A 25,532-nucleotide genomic window follows, 5' to 3' on the forward strand; every position below is an offset into this window, starting at 1 on the left:
CTGCAGGGCTGGTTTTAGTTTGAAAACGCCAGGGTTGCATTTTAGTGTAAACGTACCAAAACTGAGACTTTTAAAAATGATGCTGTGGCTGCACCCGTTCGCTCTGCATATCCTTGACGACCATGTAACAATAACATGGAGACTGACCTGCAATCTTGCTGCCTTTGTTGTTATTTTTAGCAGCCATTGTTCAGAGAAACTCTGCATTTTTACTAAGTGACACTTTGTACAGGCCCCGCCCATGACTTTTGACAGACACTGCTGAGCGAGTTGTACACAGTCCGCCATTGTCTTGACATTGGAGCAGCTGTAGCGACAAGAATGTCTCGTAAGCGTATTTCCTATTGCAACAGGAAGTTTGGGCAAGACTTATCAAAGAGTTCATCAAGAGGTTAGTTTTCTCTCTTTTTTTCTCTTCAAAGTAGAGAAAAACTTTTTTTTTTTATATCACAGTCATGAACCATTGCTGAATTTGGAATAGCATACTACTATTACTATTTCTTCCATATCATAGAGCATTCTTCTCTTCACTGAAAAAAAAGTGTACAGTTTCCCTCAGATTGCTATCAAAATGCTAGTAAATTTCACAAATAATTACAAAGAAACAGCAAGTAACGCATTGAATTAAGCATGAAATTGTGAAGTAGAAAGACTGAAATAGTATTGTAAAACGTACTCCAATTATATATATATATTTTACAGAGTATTAATGCTAATTATAAAAATATATTTTTTAAATTTTGTTTTATTAAAGCTCTCTTGAACAATAACCTCAACGATAATACAAATATATACAAAATTTAAAAAAAAATAAAAAAAAAATACATAATTAGCATTAATACTCTTAACAATTAACATAGATTATAATAATAACAATATTCATTTTTCATTTCAACTCATTTGAAAAAAAAAAAAAAGGAATCTTGTATAACTTAACAAATTAAGTTTAGGTTGGTTAAATTCTTTTGTTGAGTTAAAGTAATGGAAAAATTACCACATCATAATTTTTTTTTTTTTTTTTTTTTTACATCGATGACCTCGGAGTCATGCTTTAACCTAACAGGAAAAGGCGATGCACACTTTAAAATCCATTAGAAAGAACAAGCACTTCTGCCATTTTATTGTCAACGTCCTGTTTGGGATGCACTCATTCTTATATTGCATGCTGTTTAGGGAGGATAATGGACAGCATTATTTATTATTTCTCTTGACACAGTGCTCATAAAACCGCTCATCCTGATGCAGAATGAGCTCGTCTTGGGTGAGCGATAAAACGTCTTCAAACAGGTCATAATGTTAAGCAATTGAATTAACGCGGGCTTGTCAGTAACACATTTTCCTACAGCCTATATCATATGAATAATATTATACCTGAGGCTTTTCCTCTAAATCCCGCCTATATGCTCATGTGTTGACAGATCGTATTGTCTGCGTGTTTTCAGATGAGTCACTGCTGGTGTATTGATGTGACAGAATGAATGCAAATGAATGCGATAGAAGTTTACCAGGAACTCTTTATCGGAAGAGGGAGGATCAGCTCAAGCATTAAACAGTTTAAATGATCCGTCCGTTACTCTGAGGAACCAGCGGTCGGATGAGTCGCATCAGCACCAATTGTAAGTAATCACCACTTCTTAAAACAGATTGTTGTTGGCTCTTCTAATATTTTGCATCTCAGTATTTTGTCATTGTCAGGGTTGGGCAAAAATACATCAAAATGTATTTTAAAATAAAATACCAAATACCTTAATTTTAAATGTATCAAAATAAACTAAAAAAAAAAAAAAAAAAAAAAAAAAAAAAAAAAAACAGCAGCCACACCATGTATCAAAATAAACTACTGTATTTTTGTATTTTAAAAATACTAAAAAATACATTTACAAGGGAGCATGAATTTTTTTCACAAACCTTCAATTAATTGGCCTATTTGATCGATCCCTTCACCATTACTGACTCAGTTAATTAAGTAAACAATGTTTGATAACAACAGCTTTTCTCTGCCCAAGTTATGCAATACATTTGACATATGCAATCAGTTAAAGGTACAATATGTAGGATTTTTGGATTAAAATATCCAAAAACCACTAGAACAGTGTTATATATTTTGTTGACTTGTGTACTTACATTATCCCAAATGTTTCCAAGAATGTTTAAATCCAGAGAAATAAGCAATTAGGACACAGGACACAGACTGTGCCAATGTGTCACCTATCAATTACATCATTACCCTCAATTTCCGGTTTTTGTTGAAACCATGGAAACATCAAAGACACTTGAGTACTTTATATTATGTGTTTTATTAGACAGGGGAGCAACTGTTTGGATACATTCATCGACAGAAAACCCATCATGTTATATAGCTTAACACATTAAGGGCCAGATTTACTAAACGGGGCAAATTGGCGTGAGAGCCCAATTTCACAAATGTGTCAATGGGAGTGGCAAGTTTTTCGCGTAATCTACTGCTGACGCACAAATTAAAGAACACAGACGCAGGCAAATCATTTACATAATGACTAACGCAATCTACCAAGAGCAGTGCAAATTAGAGTTGGGTCGCAAAGAAACAGAGCTGATGCCTGATGCTCTTATCAGGTGTGGGTCGAGACAGGTCTGACAAACACGTACACATATATAATATCCTTTGCCAAGCCATGTTGGCCTATATAGGCCTACATAGCTTGGCAAATGATATGTTCGAATAACGTCGTACTCTGGCATGTAAAAGAAATTAATAACCTTCTTTCTACCACATGCTTTCTGTTCTCTGCGGTGTCTCCTCTTAGCGGCAACAATTGCAGCCATGTCACAAAATGGGTTAAGACATGCTTTTTTAGGAGGTTAAATAATGGCGCAAATACCAGTAAATTGACGAGTGCAAATATTAGTAAATCGCATTGCGTGATTTATTTAAATACTCTCCTCCCATAAATTTTGCATCTGAAAGGGAAACTCCTACAAATGCATATGCAATAAGGTCAGCTGCAAAAACAACTCAGTCCATGACTTTTCAGTGCTATTTTTGAACTGCGTGTCTTTAGTAAATCCCAACAGTAGTTTTTTAATAGCAAAAGAGGGTTTTAGTAGCTGTTAGTAAATCTGGCCCTAAGTCTTTTTGTTTGAATCTTGTTTTCTTGATTTACAGCAAGTATCATGTTTTACCATGACTAATATCGATCTATCTTACTGCAGTGTGCAACACGTGTCTCATAGCAGCTGCCAAGCGAAAGCACAGAGTAGCACTATAACAACTTTCAACACTCAAATGCATCTAATATGATAAACAGCACTGTTTTACCCTACGTGCACATGACCAGAAGAAGCGGAAGTAGTGACTGTGGCATAATAAAAGATCTGCTGCTGTCGAGACGTGTGTCGCGCTCGTCTCTCATTAGCAGTTGCTCCAGCGGTCTCGTTACTGCTTCATGTACATGAATTCTGTCTGAGTCCTGTCCCAATTCTTTTCCACCGGCTGTAGACGTGAAGACATATCATGATCATATCACATTTCATGATTCCGTGAAATCAATGTGTTATTGAGCAATGCCTTTGTTTTGAATGAGCGATCTCTAGTGGTGAAAATTTACATATTGTGGCTTTAACAGATCAAATATTCACATATCCCTGTGATCTCCCAGATGAAGGTTAGTTTTAAAGTAACCAACAGAGATAGGCATAAATACATGGAAATGTATTTAAAATACAAATACAAAATACTGTGTGGAAAAATGTATTTAAATACAAATACAAAATACTGTGTGGGGAAAATGTATTTAAATACAAATACAGTATTTTGTATTTTGAAAATAAACTTTCTTCATGAAAGTGAAGAATCAGTGCAGGTATCCCTATTAGGCTGAAATCTATCTGGGCCTATTCTGAATGTCAAAAAGCATTTAGACTACTTAGAAACTTTCGTTTTAATTTTATATACCTCTTCCCTTCCCCTGCCCTGTAGAAAATAAAAAACTACAAAAAAACTGAATGTTTAGACACTGAATGTTATATATAATTTGTTAAGCTAATTATAAATAGTCACAGTGAATTAAGAAACTACATAGGCCTACTGACTTTTAATTCCTTACATCATTTATGCTCTCTCTGTCATTCTCTCTCTCTCTCTTTCTTAAGTGCTTGCTTCCTTGCTGGTAATTACAAATAAACTTATGTAGTGCAAAATAGCAGCCATTTATATACTTACTTCTGACAAGGTTACAATGTAGTCTATTACTTATGGTGAACACTACTAAAAAAAACTGTAAAACTGTGGGATCCTTTTCTGCTATATAGCAAAGAATAGGGATGGGTGATATGACCAAAATCTTAATTTTACTTCACAGTAACAATATATGGCATGGTTTCACAATTATCAATATCAGTTTTGATACCATAGCAAAAACTGAATTTCAAGCTCTTTTGATGCTTTTTTTTTTACGCAAGTAGTATAGTAACTTTTATATTTATTTAATGTAAAGTTTATTTATTTCTAATTACATAATTAGAAATCATTTGGCACTTTTTTGGTGAACAATAAAACTAAAAGTGTAGTGTATCTTTCATCATTGTCATCACAAATGCACACAATCACTACACTAAACTGATGGAGACAGACAATGATTAACCTAATTATTTCGTCTCTACATAAACAAACATTTGCATAGATGGGTAAACACAATCATAATTTGGAAATGTGTCCAGTTACATTTTCATAAAGCACCATGTTTGTAAAATTTAAAATGATTACATTTACAAAATGAGCCTGCATAGCAGAAATAATGAATAAAGTAATGGTCGGTGTTTAATACAATGGTTAATTGAAATAAAATAATTAATGAATTAAAAAACATATATAACAGTATTGTTCAATTTAGTGTTATACATATGGTATCATATTAATATGTTTTGTTCTAATGTCACAAGTCACATTTTCAAGTTTACTGGGTTTAACTTGATTATTTGGTTAGGGTTTAAGAAGTGTACTAAAAAACTTTTTCACATGTCGTAGGGGTGTAACGAGACGAGACTCAAGATTGAGTTCACGAGACGAGACAAGACAAGATTTTTACACACTATTTTTAAGAAATCCTCAATGGTGAAATACATGACTAGGAAAAATATTCTGCAGGTGTATTTGAAATGTTTTAACTAATCATCTTGTAATGAATGTCATTTCAGTTCTACTTTCTGAGTATGAATTATCATATGCAGTAAAAGACAACAATACTCAAGTACTGTAAAAGGTTTTGCCACAAACTCAGGACTGACTTCTCTTCTGTATGATTTCAGTCTCTTCAGACCTTACTGTACATGATTTTTGAGCTTCTACAACTTTTGACCTCCTAACTGAACTCCTTTCCACAAACTGATCAAATAGAAAACAGTAAAAATAAAAATGGTAACACTTTACAATAAGGTCTCATTTATTAACATTAATGTATTAACCAACATCAACTAACAATGTGCAATATCTTTGCTCCAGTATTTATCAATCTTTATGTTAGTTAATACAAATAGTCATTCATTGTTAGTTCATGATAGTTCACAGTGCATTAACTAATGTTAACAAATGAAACTATTGTTTGTGCTTAATAAGATTAAGAGAAAACTGCTATTAATTTTTATAGTAACATTTTACAATAAGTGTAACCATAATCGCACTCTCTCAATATTCAAAGTGCAAATAAGACCAAATTTTTCTTTGATACAGAGCTAAGAGATGGTTACAACTACACTGCCCGGCCTAAAATAGTTTTAATATTGAGAGATATTTGTAATTATCAGGGAGCCGCTTTCAAAATGCGGGGTATTGAAATCGCGTTTGAATGCGCGCTCACGTTTACTTTCACTTTCAGCGATCGCCCATACTCTGTGAATATGGAGTGGCGGCGACCGTTATCCAACTGAATTAAATGTTTTTTATTTAAATACAAAGCAAAACGACAGTGGAGGCGTAATGTAAACGTAGCGGTGGCATATTCTTTCCTAATCATCCTAACGCTCTGTCATGGCAACATCACGAGACTACTTTTTGCCTCGACGAGAAATCTCGTCACACTTTAGTCTCACGAGATCTCATCACACCCCTAATGTGTCGTCAAAATGACCCACAACCTAATCAGTTTACATGTGAAGAAATCCATTTATTCACAAGCTTCTCATGAGACGAGTGTTTGACATATAGTATAAGAGGTGTTTGACAAATTATTCGGCAAACTACTTCCTCTCATCGCTGCTTTTTGGTGGTTTGGAGAACAATTACTCAGAGTCGCCCTCTGTCATTTCACAGAATTATACAACGGAGAGCACGTCAAGCATAAAAGCCTCGTAGGTTTTCTGAGGAGCGTGCGCAGTAAGCAGGTTCATGGCGTAGAGCCATGCGAATTGCGAAAGTATAAACAAGGCTTCAACTGCTCAAAGCTAAAGAGAAAGCGCAAAGTCCTATCTATGTAAATGATTTAGAAAAAGTTCCATCGATTCACAATTTATATCGTATATGTGTGTGTATCTGTTCTGAACTAGTTGATGCATGAAAACAACACCCTGATAAAGAGGTTGACTGTCGGTCTCAAAGTATTTTGAGTATTTTGAAAATACAAAAATACTCATCTTAAATGTATTTAAATACAAATTACATTTGATTTTTTCCAAAGGCTTTAAAATACAAAATACAAAATAGTATTTTGTATTTCAAATACGTATTTTAAATACATGTATCTGAAATACTGCCCATCCCTGGTAACCAACAGTATAATGTTTGCAAATGACTCATAATTGTTTCTTGGTGTTTGGTAACAAAGGGCCTACTTTGCATCAGCAACACTGACTCAGTGACAAACAAGTCATTCATAAGAAGATAACTGATGGCACCTGTAGTCATAGCAACTAGTTTCTAATTAATCATTTCATTGTTAATCATAAATATGGGGGGGGGGGGGGGGGGGGGCAATTTATGCAAAAAATTGATGCAAAGCTGACAGCATTCACATTTCTTGACCACCTTCTTCCATATGGATCAGTTTTCTGTTCTGATCACAACAAGTATCTGCACCAATCAGAGGCTGCAATTTTATGATGTCATCATGTAGACTTCGTACAAAGTATTTTACAGTATTTTAAAAATACAAAAATACAAAACACTAAAGTATTTTGATACAAAATACAAAGCCATTTTCATCAACCCTATCAAATACAAATTACAAAATACTATTTTGTATTTGAAATACGTATTTGAAATACATGTATCATAAATACTGCCCATCCCTGGTCATTGTCCAGTAAGCATAGCTTATCTGGTAACACTTTACTGTTCCATCATTAATGAATAACTACACATGAACAAACGAGTAACGCAATATTAACACTCTAGTAACTACTTTTAACTAACAAGAAACTGATGAATGAATTAGTAAGTAATAGTGCTCAGTTGAATGTGGTAGTTCACTTTTAGCTAATCAGTAACTACTATTTATTCATACCTCCCAGAGAACTAAGAACTACTATACACTGGTTCATAATTACCATGAATGATGCATAATGTATAATTAATTCTAAAGTGAAGATCATGGTAACACATAGTAATGACTGAAGTATTACCAAATCCTTCAGAAGGAATGACTAATTAATAATTGGAACAGTATTCTAAAGTGAAAAACATTATAACTCTCTAATAACTACTAGAGTCATTGTACACTTTTGAGATTTTTGTAAAATACTGGATATAACTCAAGAGTTACTACATAATTATAAAGGAACTACTACTTATTTGGATTAGTATTCTAAAGTGAAGATCATGGTAACCCACTAGTAATTTCTTAAGTGTTACCAAATACATCAGAAGGAATTACAGTACAAAAAAGTTTACAATGACTCCAGTAGTTACTAGAGAGTCATCATGTTTCTCACTTTAGAATACTGATATATGTCAAATTATTACTGTTTAACTGATTATCGCAATTAAATATCAACTTCAAATTTAGCCTTAAGGTGATGATACACTGGGCAACTTTTTGAGCAGTGTCGATGGGCAATGTTGCTTGGGCACTTTTCCAGTGTGAATGTGCAACAAATTTCAATCTAAAGTATCTCAATGGGAAAGTGCCCAATCAACATCGCTAGGCAACATTGCTTAAAAAGTTGCCCCATGTATCATCACCTTTAGAATAACTTCACTGGATTGAATTTGTTGAGATAGTAACTCAACTCCTCCTCGCCTCGAGTGATTATTTTTTTGTGATTATTTTTTTTATTGCAGAATAGAACATGGACAACTTGTGTGTCACAGCTTAACTATATACAAAACCAGGGTTTGAATATGTAAGAAATAAAATAAATGACAATAATAAATAATAGATGAATAAAACTAAATAAAAAGAGGAGGGAGAGGGGTTGAGTAGATAACACCAACACAGATCTAAGAATCCAACTGCACCTTCTTCCTGGACTTATAGAGCGAGCAGTACAGCTGCTCTATTGAGATATTAACTGGGAGATTTTCCTAATAAATTCTGCCCATGCCTTAAGTGTTTTTGGTTTGGCTTTATTAATTCTCGCTGTTGTGCATTCTAACAATGCAATATGTTTGAGTTCTATAAGCCACATTTTAAATGCTGGGGATGTGGGTTCATGCCAAATTTTAAAAATGATCTTTTTGGCTGCAGTTAGAGCAGTGTGAAGGATCTTTCTCCGATTAACATTCAGATTGAGCTCACTATCATCATTCAGCAGACAAAGAATGGGATGTTTAGGGATAACCACGTCACACAGCTCTGTCAAGGCTTGAAAAACCTTATCCCAAACTTTTCCAATATGTTGACACTCATAAAACATGTGCATATAGGTCACCACAGTATTTGAATTACAAAGTAAGCAAAAAGGGGTAGGCAGGCGCTTCATTTTGTGCAGGACATATGGAGTAGCATAAGCCTTGTGGATGAGTTTGTAGTGTATTAGTTGGTGGGCGAGATTTTTGGACATCGTTGGAATATTTCCCAAATCCAATTCCAGTTTGGTTTGTAATGGGCCAGTTCCTTTTCCCATATAGTAGTGATAGGGAGTGTGCCACAGCACTGCTCGAGTAATCTGTTATAAATGAATGACACTGCCCAGCGTGCCTGAGAAAAATTCACACAGTTCAACAGAGGATGAGAGTCCAGGTTACAGTTCCATGGTACACCACGCATTGCGCTTCTCAACCTTAAATACAGTGACCAGGAAGATTATAGCAGTCTTTCAGATCCTGAAAGGACCTTAATCCGTGAATGTTGAATAAATCACCCAGAACATGTACCCCTTGGTCAGACCATGGCTTGAAAACAAAAGGTTTGTTACCAGATTGTAAGTGATGATTACGCCAAATCGGGGATTCAGTTGTAAACTTAATAGAACTTCCCATAAATTTGCAGACATCGCGCCAAATCTTGAGAGAATTACCCACGATTGTGTTTCCAAACTTCTGGGCTTTCTTTGGTAAACCTGTAAATAACACATCCTGGAGCCGATGCGGAAGCACTGTTAATGCTTCCATATCACGCCAAGCAATCTTTGTATCGGTCTCTAACCAAATCTTGAGAGAGCGCAGCTGACATGCCCAGAAATACAGCTGGAAGTTTGGAAGTGCTAAACCTTTGTAATCAAAGAGTTTATTTCCTTAAAAAAGGTTCTATAAGGAGAAAGAGGGATCATGGAAAACAAAAATAAAAGTCTAGGAAGGATATTCATTTTGATGATTGCGATCCTGCCTTGTAGTGAAACTAGAAGAGCATCCCATCTCTGTAGGTCTTGTCTAATAGCAGTGGATAAAGAGATATAATTTTGCTTGACAACAGCCTGCAGATTGGGAAAGATCTGAATTCCTAAATATTTAAAGGTCTTACTGATTGGAATTGGAGTGGACACTAATGCAGTATCAACCGAAGCAGACAGGGGCATTAATACAGATTTTTCCCAGTTAATTTTGTAACCACTAATTTTGCTAAAATCTTTAAATATTTTAAGACATTGGGAGAGAGAAGTGGAGAAGTTAGACATATACAGCAGGATATCGTCAGCAAAGAGAGAAATATAATTTTTGGAACAGCCTATAGTTATAGGAGAAATTAAGTGATCCTGACGAATTGTCTGCGCCAAAGGCTCTAATGAGATTGCAAATAGCAATGGCGACAATGGGCAACCCTGTCTCGTGCCTCTCTTCAACTGAAAAGCGGTTGAGCAGCATAAACCTGTAGATACCCGTGCGGAAGAGTTAGTATAGAGAGTCTGGATCATGTGAATAAAACGAGAGCCAAAACTGAATCGAGTTAAGACAGACCATAGGTATCTCCACTCAACGCGGTCGAAAGCTTTCTCAGCGTCTAGTGAGAGGATAGCACATTGTTCGTTTGTCAGGTCGGATGAGTCAATAATATTCAAAAGTCGTCGTACGTTATCCATAGCAAAACGTCCTTTGAGAAATCCTGTCTGATCGTGGGAAATTAAGGAACTGGCAACTGTTCCTAAACGATGGGCTAGAACTTTAGCGTATACCTTAGCATCCGTACCAATTAATGAAATCGGCCTATAGCTTGAACAGCAAAGGGGGTTCTTCCCTTTTTTCAGAACTAAAGAGATAAGGGCAGTATTCTGATCTCTGTGAAAATGTCCTGTATCTATCGCAAAATTTATAGAGTCAAGAAGAAGTGGTCCAATTAGATCCCATATCACCAAGTACAGCTCTGGGGGTAAACCATCCAGACCAGGTGCCTTACCCTTATTCATCGACTCTAAAGCCTCCTTTAGTTCTTTCAATTCTATTGGAGAATCAAGAAAAGTCTGTTGCTCATCGTTTAGGTGAGAGAGATTTAGTATTGACAAAAATTCAATACCAGGTTTTTCGTCCGTTCCCACCTCTGATAGAGATACTCGTAAAATTCTTTAAATATCCTGTTCACCTCTCCCGGAGCTGTATGAAGGTTGCCTGCACTATCCTTAATGGCTGTTATAGAGGACAGAGCCTCGTTGTGCTTCAACCTTAAAGCCATTAGTTTACTAGGCCGTTCTCCATTAAAATAGTACTTTTGTTTAGTGCGGTGTACGAGAAATTCTGCCCTTTTTAGTAAAATTGCTTTATAATCAGTTCTTAAATTCCCTAAAATCCTACTCTTCTTTTCCGTAAAAGTTTTTTTAAGATCCTTCTCTAATAATTTAATCTGACTCTCAAGGTGAGATAATTCTTTTGCTCTGCATTTATTTATATAAGAAGCAAAAGAAATACAGTTTCCTCTCAAGAAGCATTTAGTTGTTTCCCATAATATTTGTGGATTAATAAATGAGCATGTGTTTTCTTTAAGAAACAAAGTCAAATTGGAACGTAGCTGCTTAACAAAGTCTTCGTTTTGCAAAAGGGTTGTATTAAAACGCCACCTTTTTAGACTTTGAGGTATAATCGGAGAAGACAGATTACAAACTACAGTGGAGTGATCTGAGATAAGAATGGGTAGGATATCAGTGTGGTTAACACATTGAGTAAGGTATTTAGAAATTAAAATATAATCTAACCTGGAAAATGATTTATGACGTGCAGAGTAAAATGTATAGTCTCTACAGTTCTCATTCTTTACTCTCCAAATATCACACAGGTCAATATCCACAATAAGATAATTTAACGACTGAGAAGCCTGATCCCCATGGACAGTAGAACAAGATCTATCAATTAAGGGATTGCAAAATGTATTAGCGTCCATGCCAACAACCAAATTGTAATCAGAAAACCTAAGGAGGAATTTAGTAAGGGCTGGGAAGAAATCTGCGTCATATTTATTAGGGGAATAAACAGAGAAAAAAACAATTTTTAAGTTATACCATGATCCAGAGGCATATGTAAACCACCCATTTTCATCCCCACCCGTTTCCTCTATTAGGAATGGGAATTTCCTATTCTGAAGTATAACAACTCCTCTAGAAGCACTATTATGAGACGAGAAAGCTATCAATTTATAATGTCTATTCTGACACGGAGTTGCATCGGAGGCCTTAAGGTGGGATTCTTGTATAATGTCAGCTCGCTTGCGATGTAAATAATCTAGGCATTTTGATCTTTTTATGGGAGAATTCAAACCATTGACATTCCACGATATCACATTAAAATCCTTCATCCTGGAATAGTCACGATATAAACAAACGAAAGGCAGAGGTAACCATGGTGACCATACACATCGACAATAAGCCCGCCCCTTCGAAGCACATAAATAATTATTAAAAATACTGCAAACCCTGGTATTTCTAACAATGTAATGGTTAAACTAACCAAAGAACATAGTATTAAGTATTAACATAGTACAAAGTATTAGAGGCCATACACTCGAACTGTGTGGATATACTCAGATACCAGCGTCCCGCACATCCAGATGTCCAACATAGCGATACATAAACTTATATCCCTACTTAAAAAGCTAACACAGAAACCAAGAAGGCCGAGTTTAGTCCTTAGACATCTCTACAGATGAGGCGGTATTCGTCTCCTAAGTGGCGCCTAGCGATGTGACGAACCTCTCAAGGTCTCCAGGGGATTTGAAAAGCAACTGCTCCTGGCCGTTTCGCACTTTGACTAGTGCAGGATAGAGCAGGAATGACTCAATGCCTAGTTGTTGGAGACGTTTTCTTCCTTCAGCCATGGCATTCCTTTTTTGAGACGTTCCCTTGCTTAAGTCTGGAAAGAACCGTAAGTTGCCCCCTTCGTAACTCAGCGATGATGAGTTTCTAGCTCCCTGTAGGATCGCTTGTCGGTCGTTGTAGCGGAGGAGCTTAAAGATCAAAGTGCGCGCTTTTTTCCTGAAAGAATCCTCGTTCGCGTACAAACGGTGCGCACGTTCAATCTCAATCATCTTCCCTTGGAGGGCCGGTATCCACGGAATATGGGTCTGCAAAAACTGGATTGCATTCCCTCCTTCAGCTCCTTCGAGCAGCCCCACCAGCCTTAGATTATTTTGCCTAGACTTATCTTCGTACAGAGATAACTTCTCCTGAAGCTCTTCTAGGCGGGACTTGCTAGCGATCGATTCCTTTTTTACATCCCGGACAGTGGCCTGCATGTAGTCAAATCTGTCGTTGAACGATTTAACATCAGTTTCCAACGAGTCCAGGCGCGTAGAAATTGTTGATATCTATCTCTTCACGAACAATCGGCGTCATGCTTAACTTTATGGCGCTCAGTTGCTTATAGCATCTCGGCAATGGCGTCATGAAGACGCTCGTCGTCTTTCGGCTTTTTCTTAGCAGGTGAATGCATTAATTCCCATTTGGATGCCATCTGGAATGACTCTAGTACAAGGGGAAGTACTTGAAACTTGGTAGGGGAATATATTTTAGAAAAACGGACATCTGAGGCGGACCGTCGATATCATGCAGCCATCACCGCTCGTCGAGCATGCGCATCCCCCGCCTCGAGTGATTATTTGCCTCCACATTGTACATTAAAATTGTTTAATGCACAGCCGGCTGTGGATTATCTGGCTTATACCATGGTCATTTTCCAGCATTGACAACTTAAAGCTGTTATTGATGTTTGCAGTGTTAAATTTGACTTAAAGGGTTAAAATGATGGTTATTTTCGTGAGTAACAACTCATTAGATCTAGTAGGCTATTCTGTCCACTTCAGATCAGAGTTGCCTTTATTTTATTGAAACATTACACTTATTTGAATAAATTAGCCTATCAAGAGAGAGAGAGAGAGAGAGAGATGTGCATGTGCATGTGAATTACCACATAATGTTCAGTCTGTTCAGGTATCTCTATGAAGCTATGAGTTGAATTGGTTTAAAACAGTGACGTTACTACCTCCTTGCTGAGTAATATAATGTAGCAATTCAGCAGCTAAGGAAAGCGAATTTATTAATAAATGTTGCGGGGCAGCGTTGACAAGTTTCTGTGCTCCTGTGGCCTGTTGCATGAAGCTAGTTGAACAAACTCTGAGTTTCAGAGTAGGTTTGGAGTTGACAAATCCAGATAAATCCAACCTGGTTTAAATCAGGAGGATCAACTGTTGCACAACGTTCGGTATAAACTTTCTCTGTCAACTCAGGTTTAATCCAGAGTTTGCAAAGCGCGTGCACCTGCAAGTGTGACGTGCGGCAAACAGCCAATCACATGGAACAAGGAGAACTTCAGTTTGATTCAGTTCTCGTGAGAGAGCCGCGCAATTCATGTCACTTCCGAAGATTAAGAGATCGTTATGAAAAATATGAAATTAAACGCATTTACAAAGCAGGAATAAACACTGATGCAGTGAAAGTTTCAGAAGGCAGCTGAAAGAAAATATCTGACTATATCAATGCATGTAAATCAAACAAATAGACCAAATAATTAATATAGTTACACAAAGAGCTCAAAAGAATACATGTAAGCTTAATCTGTTTTAAAGCTTTAAATATTATGCATGTATTATATTTATTTGAATTTAAAAGCAATTGTCAATTAATATAATAGGCCTAATTATATGAATATGTCATGAATTATTCATAATTTTAATTTATTTAATATAAATATAATGAATAATTAACAGCAAATGTTGAGCAATTTTGTCTCTAAAATGTTTTCACTATAAACTGATTTAATTTGGAGCTAGTGATACAGGGGGAGTGGCTTTATTGCATCAGATGTCACTTTACTCACAGCTGATTGGTCGAGTTTGGGTTTGTGATCTCTAACTCACAATAAAACCTGCTCTGGAAAAGCAGTGTGCATCCTATATTACCTCCTCTTCAATGACGTACAGTTTGTTCAATAACTATATATACTGATATGACTATATAACTAAAATGTAGCCTACCCGATTATAATTAGACTTTGGTATTGAGAAATGAAACTGAGTACGTGTCAATTTCCACTTTAAATTTAATCCAGTCAACCTACGTTGTTTAAAAATAGGATGAAGTCATCAAAACAGTTCTATATCAGACTATTTTTAAACATATGGTTGACACTATTAAATTTTACACGGAAACTGACACCTACTCGGTGTGTGGATCCTTTTCTTCTTTCGTTGCATCTTGTTGGATAGATGCAAATCTGTTCATTACATTGCTGAGGTATTCAATACCAAGCAGAGAACAAGAGCAGTCTCTGAAATACTATCAGTTTTAGCACATCTACTTTGCATGATGTGCGCTCTTTAACAGTGTTTTGTATTTTGTCCTGTTTCAGGAACAACCATGCAGAGAAACCTTTACTACGGTACGAGTAACAGCTCAAGTGACAACTGCACCAACGTGGACGATGTCGTGAAGCGCTACTACCTGCCCGCCATGTACGGCTTGATCTTCATCGTGGGCATCGTGGGTAACGTCATCGCTCTGCTGGTCTACTTGATCAAAGTTCGTCCCTGGAAGAGCAGCACCATCATCATGGTGAACCTCGTCATCACTGACCTTCTCTTCATGGTCAGCTTGCCCTTCTTGACCCACTATTACGTCCTCAACGACTCGTGGACGTTGGGGATCGTCATGTGCCGCTTTGCACGCTTCATGTTCCACTTCAACCTCTACGGCAGCATCCTCTTCCTCACCTGTCTGGCCATCTTCCGGTATGTGGCGATCGTGCATCCGATGCACATGCACAGCATCAAGCAGAAGCGATGGGGCGTGTTGGCTTGCGGCCTGGTTTGGGCTGTGGCGGTGATCGAGTTAAGTCCCATTTTTAACCTGTTTGACATTGATGAATACAACAACAAGACATCCTGCTTGGACTTTGCGAGCAACAAGTCAGAATTCATGTGGCCTTACAGTTTGGCATTGACTGTACTGGGATATTTACTTCCTCTGTTCGTGGTCTGTCTTTCCTATTGGCGCATCATTGTGGTACTAAAGAAGGGTCCTCATATGGGAAGCACGACACGGGTTCGAGCAAGGCGACTCATCGTGCTGATATTGACGTGCTTTGTGGTTTGCTTTCTTCCCTATCATGTGCTACGCGCTCTGAGAATCTACACGAGAATCACTCCGGAAACCGACTGCATGCTGAACCGCTGCATTCACACCGCTTACATTATTTCGAGGCCGATCGCTGTACTCAACATCATTTTTAACTTACCTCTCTACACGTTGTCGGGGGATTGCTTTAAGCAGGCATTCGTGGAGCTGTTCAAATGTGATTGGCTCATGTCGAGGACTAAGGGGATCACTGAAGTGACTGTGATCAACAAACCCACGACCATTGTTGGGCAGTAGCGTCACTACTAGCTTAACTACATTATTCAGTAGCGTGGTGGTAGCATCGCTGTTTTCTAAATCAAATAGCTTTTCAGTAGCGAAGCTCTTTTTCTGATCAGTCAGCATGGTTGCGTGAACAAAAGCTACATTTTCCAAAGCATTTCTGAAGCTCAAGCTCAAATTGGAAATATAACTGCTAAGGATCACTGATCCTGGATCAGTAAAGTGATGCCAGCACCACTAAACCTCGCAACTCCATTGGCTCTTCAAACCAGCGGCGTGCATTTCTGCTTGTTTGTTAGAGATCATATTATGCTTTCAACTTTGTTTTGAAAATTAGTTTTTTTTCCTCTTTAGACATGTCATTCCTTAAGGAGTATTATTTGGTTAATTTGTTACTCTTTTTAGTTTAGTATACATAAATGTAAGTATGTTGATTATAAAAGTATCATGCTAATAACATGTAAAACAACATTGCATGTAGTCTTCACTATATTAAATTAAATAAATAGATTAATCAGTCATTATTAATTGTGAAGTTACTATTCAGTCATGAGCAATGAGTGATTTCCTTGTCTTCAAGGATATTCAGACAGCAGGAATGCAATTTTTTGTCCGTTCAAGAACAAGATTTGAAAGAGACCACGTGCTTGCTTCGGATGAGTGCACAAATCTTCTCACAGAGCTCGTGCATGTCCTCTTTCGCGCCTTGCACTCTGTTTAAAGTACACATGAAATCAAAATAAACCCTATTTACTTTGTTAGTGCATATTACTAGTGTTGTGGTAAACAATTAATCTGTGCAAGTTAAAACACAGAAAAAAAATGTTTGTCGCGGTAATCTTTAATCAAAATCTGAAAATGTACTTCCGGTCTGGAATGGCGTTCCTTCTCTGATGACGTCAGTTTGACGGCTTGGGATGAAAATGTGTAAACCACTCCTCTGCAACCGTTCGTCTGCTATGAGCGAAATATGGAGAGGAGGAGCTCTAAAGTAAAACTCTGCCCTCTATTAAATATTCCGTTTCACTTGGAAATACGTCACAACACTGGAGAAAAGTCGGTTCCCACGGACTTTAAATTGGCAAGGCTAAATGAATTTAGTTTAAACGCAGATAGCAACGTGTGCTGTTCAGGTATCACCTACGCTCATGCGCTATCAACACCCGGGTGATGACGGCGTAAATGACAGGTCATAAAGAGCATATGGCACTTGCATTAAACAAGGTTCAGGGGAAGCCAGAATGTGTATCCATCGACAGAAACATACATTAGCCTAACTCTGTTGGTCTGTTTTATTTATTTTCTGCAAACCATATTATAGATGTGCATCCCCTTTTTTTTTTTTTTTTACCGTGAAACGTTTCACCCCTAGTATTTATTTGTTTTTTCAGTTTTGGCAGACTTGGGATTCCATACATTCCATGACAAACAACCCTTGTTGCCCTTCAGCATGTCAATAGTATATGGCGCCACAATGGTCAAAATGGCTCTGATGTAAACAAATTTTGTGGAAGCTGTATGTCTGTTTTTTTTTCACTGTATGTTTGCTTTCCTTTATAATCCTTGTCTTTATGATGATGGCATGAAGTAATTTCTTGGTCAAACAAGATTAACAGCAGTAAAAAGTAGTGAATAACATTTGCATTGTTTACTTTTTGGTATGTACAGTACATCAAAATAATATTTGAATAATATCTGCATGGCAAAATTGACTCTGCAGAGTGAAACTCAAACTTCTCAAAAAATAAACTGTTGCTATTTTATTCAGAACATTTTTACTTTCAGTTGCTCAGTTGGTGTCTTTGTTTTATGTAACCTACCGGAACTGGCTCATTCATACAGTCTGAATGGAGTAACTGGTTTAACAAATTCATCAGAAAAAAGGCACTCTTGTATAAGAGTGGCTTTCAGCTGATGTTTAGATGCAGTTTTACAGTAAAGGAAGAGATAATGTGAAACCTCTGTCAAACCCTATTGACATGCAAATAAGGGTGTGTTCAAGAGATTTTTTTGTTGTTGTTATATCTAATGTTTTTACTTTAGCAAACATTATTGTTTTGAAACTTTTTTTTGGTAATTCGTGTAAACACAAATCACCGGTTTAGTGGAAGTGATTAATGTTGTAATGAAATCAAATTAGATAAAGTTCCTCATCGACTTTCCCTTGTATTAAATATCTCATGTGCCAGCTCAGATTTCATCTGTTCAAGCATGAGGAAACACTTCTCATTGACTGGATGAAAAGGTAGAAGTAGCTTCTGTATATTTATTGTAAATAAAACACTAGTTTCGTCTCTGAGATGATTAAAAACGGGATTTCCAAGCTTCCCGGTTACCCGTATGAGCAGTCCACTTCAGGGAAGGTTTATTGTGATTCAAGGAAATGAAATCTCATGGTGTTTCTCCAGATTTGCAGTGCAAATTGCAGTTAAGAGTTTGATGGTGTGTATCAACTGCATCATGACCACATATCATGTTTATATGCATGGTGACAACATGAGAAACCACAATCTGCATCCTAGTGTAGGCAATGTTTTGTATAGTAACCAGTGTTGGGAAGGTTACTTTTGAAGTGTAATAGGTTACAGATTAGAATTACCCTGTTTAAAATGTAATAAGTAGTGTAATTATTTCAATTACTTTATTAAAGTAATGTAACTGATTACATTTGCCTACTTTTCTAAATTTCTAACAAATGTGTAACGAGTTTGTGAATAAGGAAGGAAGAGGACAGGGTCGGCTTGACTGCTGACTGCTGTATTTTATTAATAAATCTTCACTCCAAAATAATACATGGTGCAGACAGGCACAAGACAGTCATAAACAAACGTAAACTTTCACTCCAGTATAGATTCCAGCAGTCCTGGGAAGTTCCAGCAGTTTCAGCAGTCCTTCTCTCTCTCGCACACTCCTGTTTCTCCTGGCGTTATATACTCTCTCCACGGCAATTACTGAAACAAGAGACAGGTGTTCGTCATTTGAGTTTAACCCACTCACTCACCGCTCGTCTCCCGACTCTCTCTCCTGCTGCAGACTTGCGTCTGTCTGCAACACAAATGGGAGAGAAAAATCAGGAGAGTGTAACAACGGCCCACCACATAAAGCAGCCTTCACTTGGGTAAAGGCCTTTTCAGAATTGAAACGGGTTCGCCCAGTTACTGTTGGACTCTTCTATTACTTCCATGTCAAGCATTGCACCTAATTCTGCCTGAACCACTTTTTTCTTGTGTTCAGGCAAGCGATACAGCTGGCTCCGAACTACCACGCCCGGCTCTGTCTCGATATGGTGCTGAATCAGATTAGTACGACCAGGTAGGGGTTAGTCCCCCTGTTATACAGCCGGCTCTGTCTGTCCTGGGCTTGTAACAAATTCTCCGTTGACAGCCGCCCCAAAGTTTGGAGTCTTGTTCTCAAGTCCATTACATACTGAATTTTGGTTTTACTTTGAGATGGTCCGTCCTCCCAAGTTTCTCTTAAGACATCCAGTACCCTGCGGGGCTGGCGTCCGTAGAGAAGCTCGAAGGGGGAAACCCCGTGGAGGCTTGCGGGACTTCTCGCACAGCAAACAACAGGGGTTCTAACCATTTATCCCAATTTTTGGCGTCTTCCTGAACAAATTTACGAATCATGGTTTTAAGCGTGCGATTAAAACGTTAGACCAGCCCGTCAGTTTGTGGGTGAGAGACGCTGGTACGGATCGTTTTAATGCCCAATAATTCGTAAAGTTCGCGTAACATGTGACATAAATGCCGTGCCTTGATCAGTGAGGATTTCTTTTGGAATCCCCACTCGGGACATTAGACTAAACAGTGCATCCGTAACACTCTTAGCGGAAATGCTGTGGAGAGCCACTGCTTCAGGATATCGTGTTGCATAATCCACAATGGCTAATGCAAAGTGATTCAATTCAATTCACATTTATTTGTATAGCGCTTTTCACGATACATATCATTTCAAAGCAGCTTTACAGAGAATGCATGTCAACATTACAATTTAAAGAATGCAGTTAGCAAATAATGTAATAATTTAGGCAATTAATTTAGCAGTTTAACTGAACGTAGAAGCAATGAGCTCCTGAAAAATGAATTACATTAACAATAATTAGGATATAGAAATTCTGATATGAGATGCATTATGTGAATGCTTGGCTAAAGAGATGTGTCTTTAATCTAGATTTAAACTGGGTGAGCGAGTCTGAGCCCCGAACATTATCAGGAAGGCTATTCCAGAGTTTCGGAGCCAAATGTGAAAATGCTCTCCCTCCTTTAGTGGACTTAGCTATGCTAGGTACAACCAGAAGTCCAGAGTTTTGTGATCTTAAAGAGCGGATTAAAGAAGGATTGTAGGGTAATAGAAGATCGGTTAAGTACACAGGAGCTAAACCATTTAGAGCCTTATAGGTCATTAGAAATACTTTATAATCAATACGGAACTTAATAGGTAACCAGTGTAGAGATGATGAAATTGGTGTTATATGATCATATTTTCTTGACCTGGTAAGAACTCTAGCAGCTGCATTTTGTACTAATTGTAGCTTATTTATTGAGGAAGCAGGACAACCAGCTAATAATGCATTACAGTAATCTAGTCGAGACGTCATGAAATCATGAACTAACTTTTCTGCATCAGAAATAGATAACATATTCCGAATCTTAGCAATGTTTCTGAGGTGGAAGAAAGCTGTTTTTGTAACATATGAAATATGGTTTTCAAAGGACAAGTTGCTGTCTAATATAACACCCAGGTCTTTAACTGTCGAGGATGGAGTAACAGTACATCCTTCTAAATGCAGATTGTAGTCTGAGAGATTCTGTGTACAGGTTTTTGGCCCAATAAGTAATAGTTCAGTCTTATCTGAATTTAATAGAAGAAAATTACTAGTCATCCAATGTTTTACTTCTTTAATACATTCTGTCAGATTGGATAATTTAGAGATTTCATCTGGTTGTGTTGAAATATATAACTGAGTATCATCGGCATAGCAGTGGAAACTAATTCCATGTTTTCTTATAATATTGCCGAGTGGCAGCATGTAGATTGAAAATAGCAGAGGGCCTAACACTGATCCTTGCAGCACTCCATAGTTTACTATCGTGATCTTAGATTTTTTCCCCGTTTATATAAACAAAATTGTGACGGTCTGATAGGTACAACCTAAACCACCGTAATGCCTGGCCCTGAATACCAGTGTAATTTTGTAGTCGATCTAGGAGTATTTTATGATCTATAGTGTCGAACGCAGCACTGAGATCAAGTAACACTAGTATTGAGACACAGCCCTGGTCAGAAGCTAGAAGTGCTCTATGTCCTCTAGCTCAGTGGTTCCCAAACCTGTCCTGGAGGACCCCCAGCACTGCACATTTTGGATGTCTCTCTCATCTAACACACTTAATTCAACTCATCAGCTCATTAGTAGAGACTGCAAGATCTGAAGTAGGTGTGTCAGATAAGGGTGACATACAAAATGTGCAGTGCTGGGGGTCCTTCAGGATAGTTTTGGGAACCACTGCTCTAGCTGATCGCTCTAATGGCTCGATGAGGTCCATACCAATTCTCTTGAAGGGGGCCTGAATTAATGGAAGGGGGCGCAAAGGTGCTTTTGGGGTGGCCGGTGGATTTACCAACTGACATTCACGACAAGACGCGCACCACCTGCGCACATTCTCGTGAATGCCTGGCCAAAAGAATCGGGTCATGAGGCGATTTAGTGTTGTTGCTTGTCCTAAGTGTACAGCCATTGGATTAGAATGAGCCGCTTGAAAAAGCATTTCCCTGTGGCTCCTCCTTTTGTCGGGGTGTCTTGGGTCACCCGATACAACCGATTTTTTATAATTGCAAAATATGGATAGGTAAGCGGGGGTCCAGGCTGGAGAGGCTGACCATCAATGGTTTGGACCTGTTCAAATGCATGTTTCAGCGTTTCATCCTGAGACTGCTCCAGGGGAAAGTCATTGCGCTCCGAGAGAAATATTCTCTCGATTTCACTCTGTTCCCCTGAAGCAGCACTCAGTGGTCCCCGATCAGTCTCCCCCGCCTGCACTTGCGCATCCCCATCCAGTGCATTTTTTCCCCAAGAGGCATCCGTGCATAAACCTCACAACAATTCAGAAAACGCTGGCCAATTCATCCCCAAAATTAACGGATGCCGGAGGTGAGGATTAACTGCCACCTCAACACTATGCCTTTGGCCCCGGAATTGGATAACGACCGGCACTACAGGATATTCCACCACATCCCCGTGCACACACCGCACCTTAACCACACGGCTTGTATCCAATGCCCCAGATGAAATCAGGCTTTGATGGATCGAGGTTTGGTTACAGCCTGAATCCATCAAGGCCTGGTAGGTACCCCCCTTGATACTTACAGGTATTTGGTACCAGCCAGCTTCACCGGGGGCAACCTGCGGGACGTCTGGGACCCGGACCATTGCCCCAACCTCCATCACTGGGCACCTGTCCACGAAATGCTCCGGGTCCCCGCAACGCCAACAGGCCGGCCCAGACCTCCCCGCCGCTCTAGTGGCAGGGAGTGGGGTAAACGATTGGCGTGCAGAAAGCGGAGAAACAGGAGCAGGGTCTGGCCCAGCAGTGGTCAGCAGGCTCTGGGGCGGGACTCGAGGAGAGAGAAGTAGATGGAGAAGAAGGAGAGAGAGAAGCAGATGGAAGAGGTTCGCCGACCCCTGGGCACGCCACCATGTGGTCCTCCGCCAGGTGGATGGCTGAGTCCAGCGACGTGGGGCGGTGGCACTGGACCCACTCGGCCGTTCTTTTCGGTAGCCGAGTGATAAACTGCTCCAGCACCACGCGATCGATGACCTGGTCCAAGCCGCTTCCCTCAGCCAATAGCCATTTGCGGCACGAGTCCCGGAGCTGTTGGGCCATCACGAAGTGCCGGCCGGACTCCCCCAACTCCAGGGAGCGGAAACGCTGGCGATGTTGCTCCGGGGTCCAACCGACCCACTGGATGATGGCCCTCTTGAGGTCGTCGAAGACCAGGAGGTTCTGGACTGGCAGCTGCTGTGCCGCCACCTGGGATTCCCACGAAAGCAGCGGGACCAACCTCATCGGCCATTGGTCCCGCGGGCAGCCGCACGCCGCAGGCGTAGGCGATGACGTCCGCAAACGGTGTGGAGAATGATGCTTGCATGGCGGTGGAAGTCTGTCTTCCTTCCCGGGCTTCGGCACCAGTGTAATGAGTTTGTGAATAAGGAAGGAAGAGGACAGGGTCGGCTTGACTGCTGACTGCTGTATTTTATTAATAAATCTTCACTCTAAAATAATACAAGGTGCAGACAGGCACAAGACAGTCATAAACAAACGTAAACTTTCACTCCAGTATAGATTCCAGCAGTCCTGGGAAGTTCCAGCAGTCCTTCTCTCTCTCGCACACTCCTGTTTCTCCTGGCATTATATACTCTCTCCACGCCAATTACTGAAACAAGAGACAGGTGTTCGTCATTTGCGTTTAACCCACTCACTCACCGCTCGTCTCCCGACTCTCTCTCCTGCTGCAGATTTAGCTGAACCACGCCCCCCTCGCCACAAAATGTTTTCAAATGGTAATTATTTTTCAAGCATTTAAACCAGGCAGGGTTAAAAGGTTATTTCACTTTAAAATGATAATTACCTCATGATTTAGTCACACTCAAACCATCCTAGGTGTATATGACTTTCTTCTTTCAGACAAATACAATCAGGGTTATAGTAATAAGCACGCTGATACTCCCAAGCTTTATAATGACAGTGCATGAAAACCACCTTGAAAAAAAGTGCATTCATCCATTATAAACCTAATCCACATGGCTCCAGGGATTAATAAAGGCCTTCTGAAGCAAAGCAATATTTTGTGTAAGAAAAATATCCATATTTAACACATTATAATGCAAAAATCTAGCTTCCACCAGATTACCTAGCGTATTCAAGTGTAACGCCTCACGAAGTTCAAAACACTTACACTACATCCTACGCCTTCTGTATTTTGTAAGTAGAATAAGGAAGGCAGTCTAGTGGAAGCTAGATATTTTACTTTATAATAGGTTAAATATGGATATTTACACAAATGCATATGGCTGCTAAATGGCAGGAGAAATCATGCACATCAAAACAGGCAAAACAACAAAATAATATTATTTAACACAGGCTCATTGGAAAAACGTACCTGTGTCAACATTTTTGCAGTATTAACATTTAGTTTAGGTTTACGTTATTAAATGTGATGTAGAAGCTTTTAGACCCACTCACCAGACATTTCAATTCAGAACTGCGGTGATACGTACGGAAGTGTAGTGGAATGATAAAATGTACTTTATAAGTTGATTCCCCCCCCATTAATATGGGTATACATTTCCTCATGTTTTCTTTTTCTTTCTTTTTTTCTCTTTTCTTCTTTCCAAAATGAGAACTTTTGAGTTAAGTTTAAACATCTTTGTGGCACTACACCGCCATACCACTAGATGGCGCATTGCGTGTACATGAAAGACGCTAGAGATTTACTTCCCCCTGTTCGGCGCGCTCAGTAATAAACTGATTGCCGCTGTGAAAAGACATAACTTCTTGTCCTCTCGTGTTTTCCACAGGTATGAGTATATTTCGTTAAAAGGTTAATTTCATTGTACTTGTGTGAGTCGACAGGGGTGATACAAAGTGCTTGAGCGAGTTTGGAAGTGTATCTAATCTAAAAAGTTTTAATTCACAAAGGATTATAAAAACGGCTAAAGAGCAAGTTTATTCGTGTTTCATGCATGGCTTGTGTTGATTGACATTAGAAAAATGTTTATCAGACTGAAATATTGAGTGCATGTCAGATATATTATCGTTTTAGAATCACGTTTCTGAGTGTATGTTGTATTCTCGTTTCTATTATGGCGTTATTTTACTGTCAATTGTCGAGAGCACATTATTGTGACGCGAGAGCATATCAATGTAATGCGCGAGCGCAAATCTGTCCGCTCGCGCGCGGATTTCCTCTGCTCTCGTATGTGATCTCCACATTAAGTATTAAGGGAATGACGATTTGACCCTGATCTTGTTCGGTCTTAAATCAGAAGATGTTTGTTGGTAATACTTTACAATAAGGTTGCGTTAACATTATTTAACTGCATTAGTTAACATTAACTAATAATGAATTGCTCTTCTTCAGCATTTATTAATATTTGTTAATGTTAATTTCAACATTTACTAATACGTTATTAAAATCAAATGTTGTATTTGTTAACATTATTAAATGCACTGTGAAGTAAACAACCAACAAACAGCTGTATTTTTAACGTTAACAAAGATTAATAATTACAGTAATGTATTGCACATTGTTAGTTCATGTTAGATAATACATTAACTAATGTTAACAAA

General features: G+C 38.6%; 1 protein-coding gene across 2 annotated transcripts; it reads left to right on the forward strand.

The window, feature by feature from the left end:
- Positions 1-252: 252 nt before the first annotated feature.
- LOC125272800 (2-oxoglutarate receptor 1-like) lies at positions 253-17,820 on the forward strand. 2 transcript variants are annotated; one of them, XM_048197932.1, is made up of 3 exons: positions 253-391; positions 1,443-1,616; positions 15,176-17,820. In XM_048197932.1, exon 3 carries the CDS (start codon positions 15,184-15,186, stop codon positions 16,195-16,197), a length of 1,014 nt encoding a protein of 337 aa, XP_048053889.1. In that variant the 5' UTR covers positions 253-391; positions 1,443-1,616; positions 15,176-15,183; the 3' UTR covers positions 16,198-17,820. The 2 variants fall into 2 exon arrangements, with proteins under 2 accessions (XP_048053889.1, XP_048053890.1); XM_048197933.1 differs by lacking the exons at positions 253-391; positions 1,443-1,616 and adding an exon at positions 14,942-15,060.
- Positions 17,821-25,532: the final 7,712 nt, after the last annotated feature.

Source organism: Megalobrama amblycephala, linkage group LG7, assembly GCF_018812025.1.
Source record: "Megalobrama amblycephala isolate DHTTF-2021 linkage group LG7, ASM1881202v1, whole genome shotgun sequence".
Classification (NCBI taxonomy): domain Eukaryota; kingdom Metazoa; phylum Chordata; class Actinopteri; order Cypriniformes; family Xenocyprididae; genus Megalobrama; species Megalobrama amblycephala.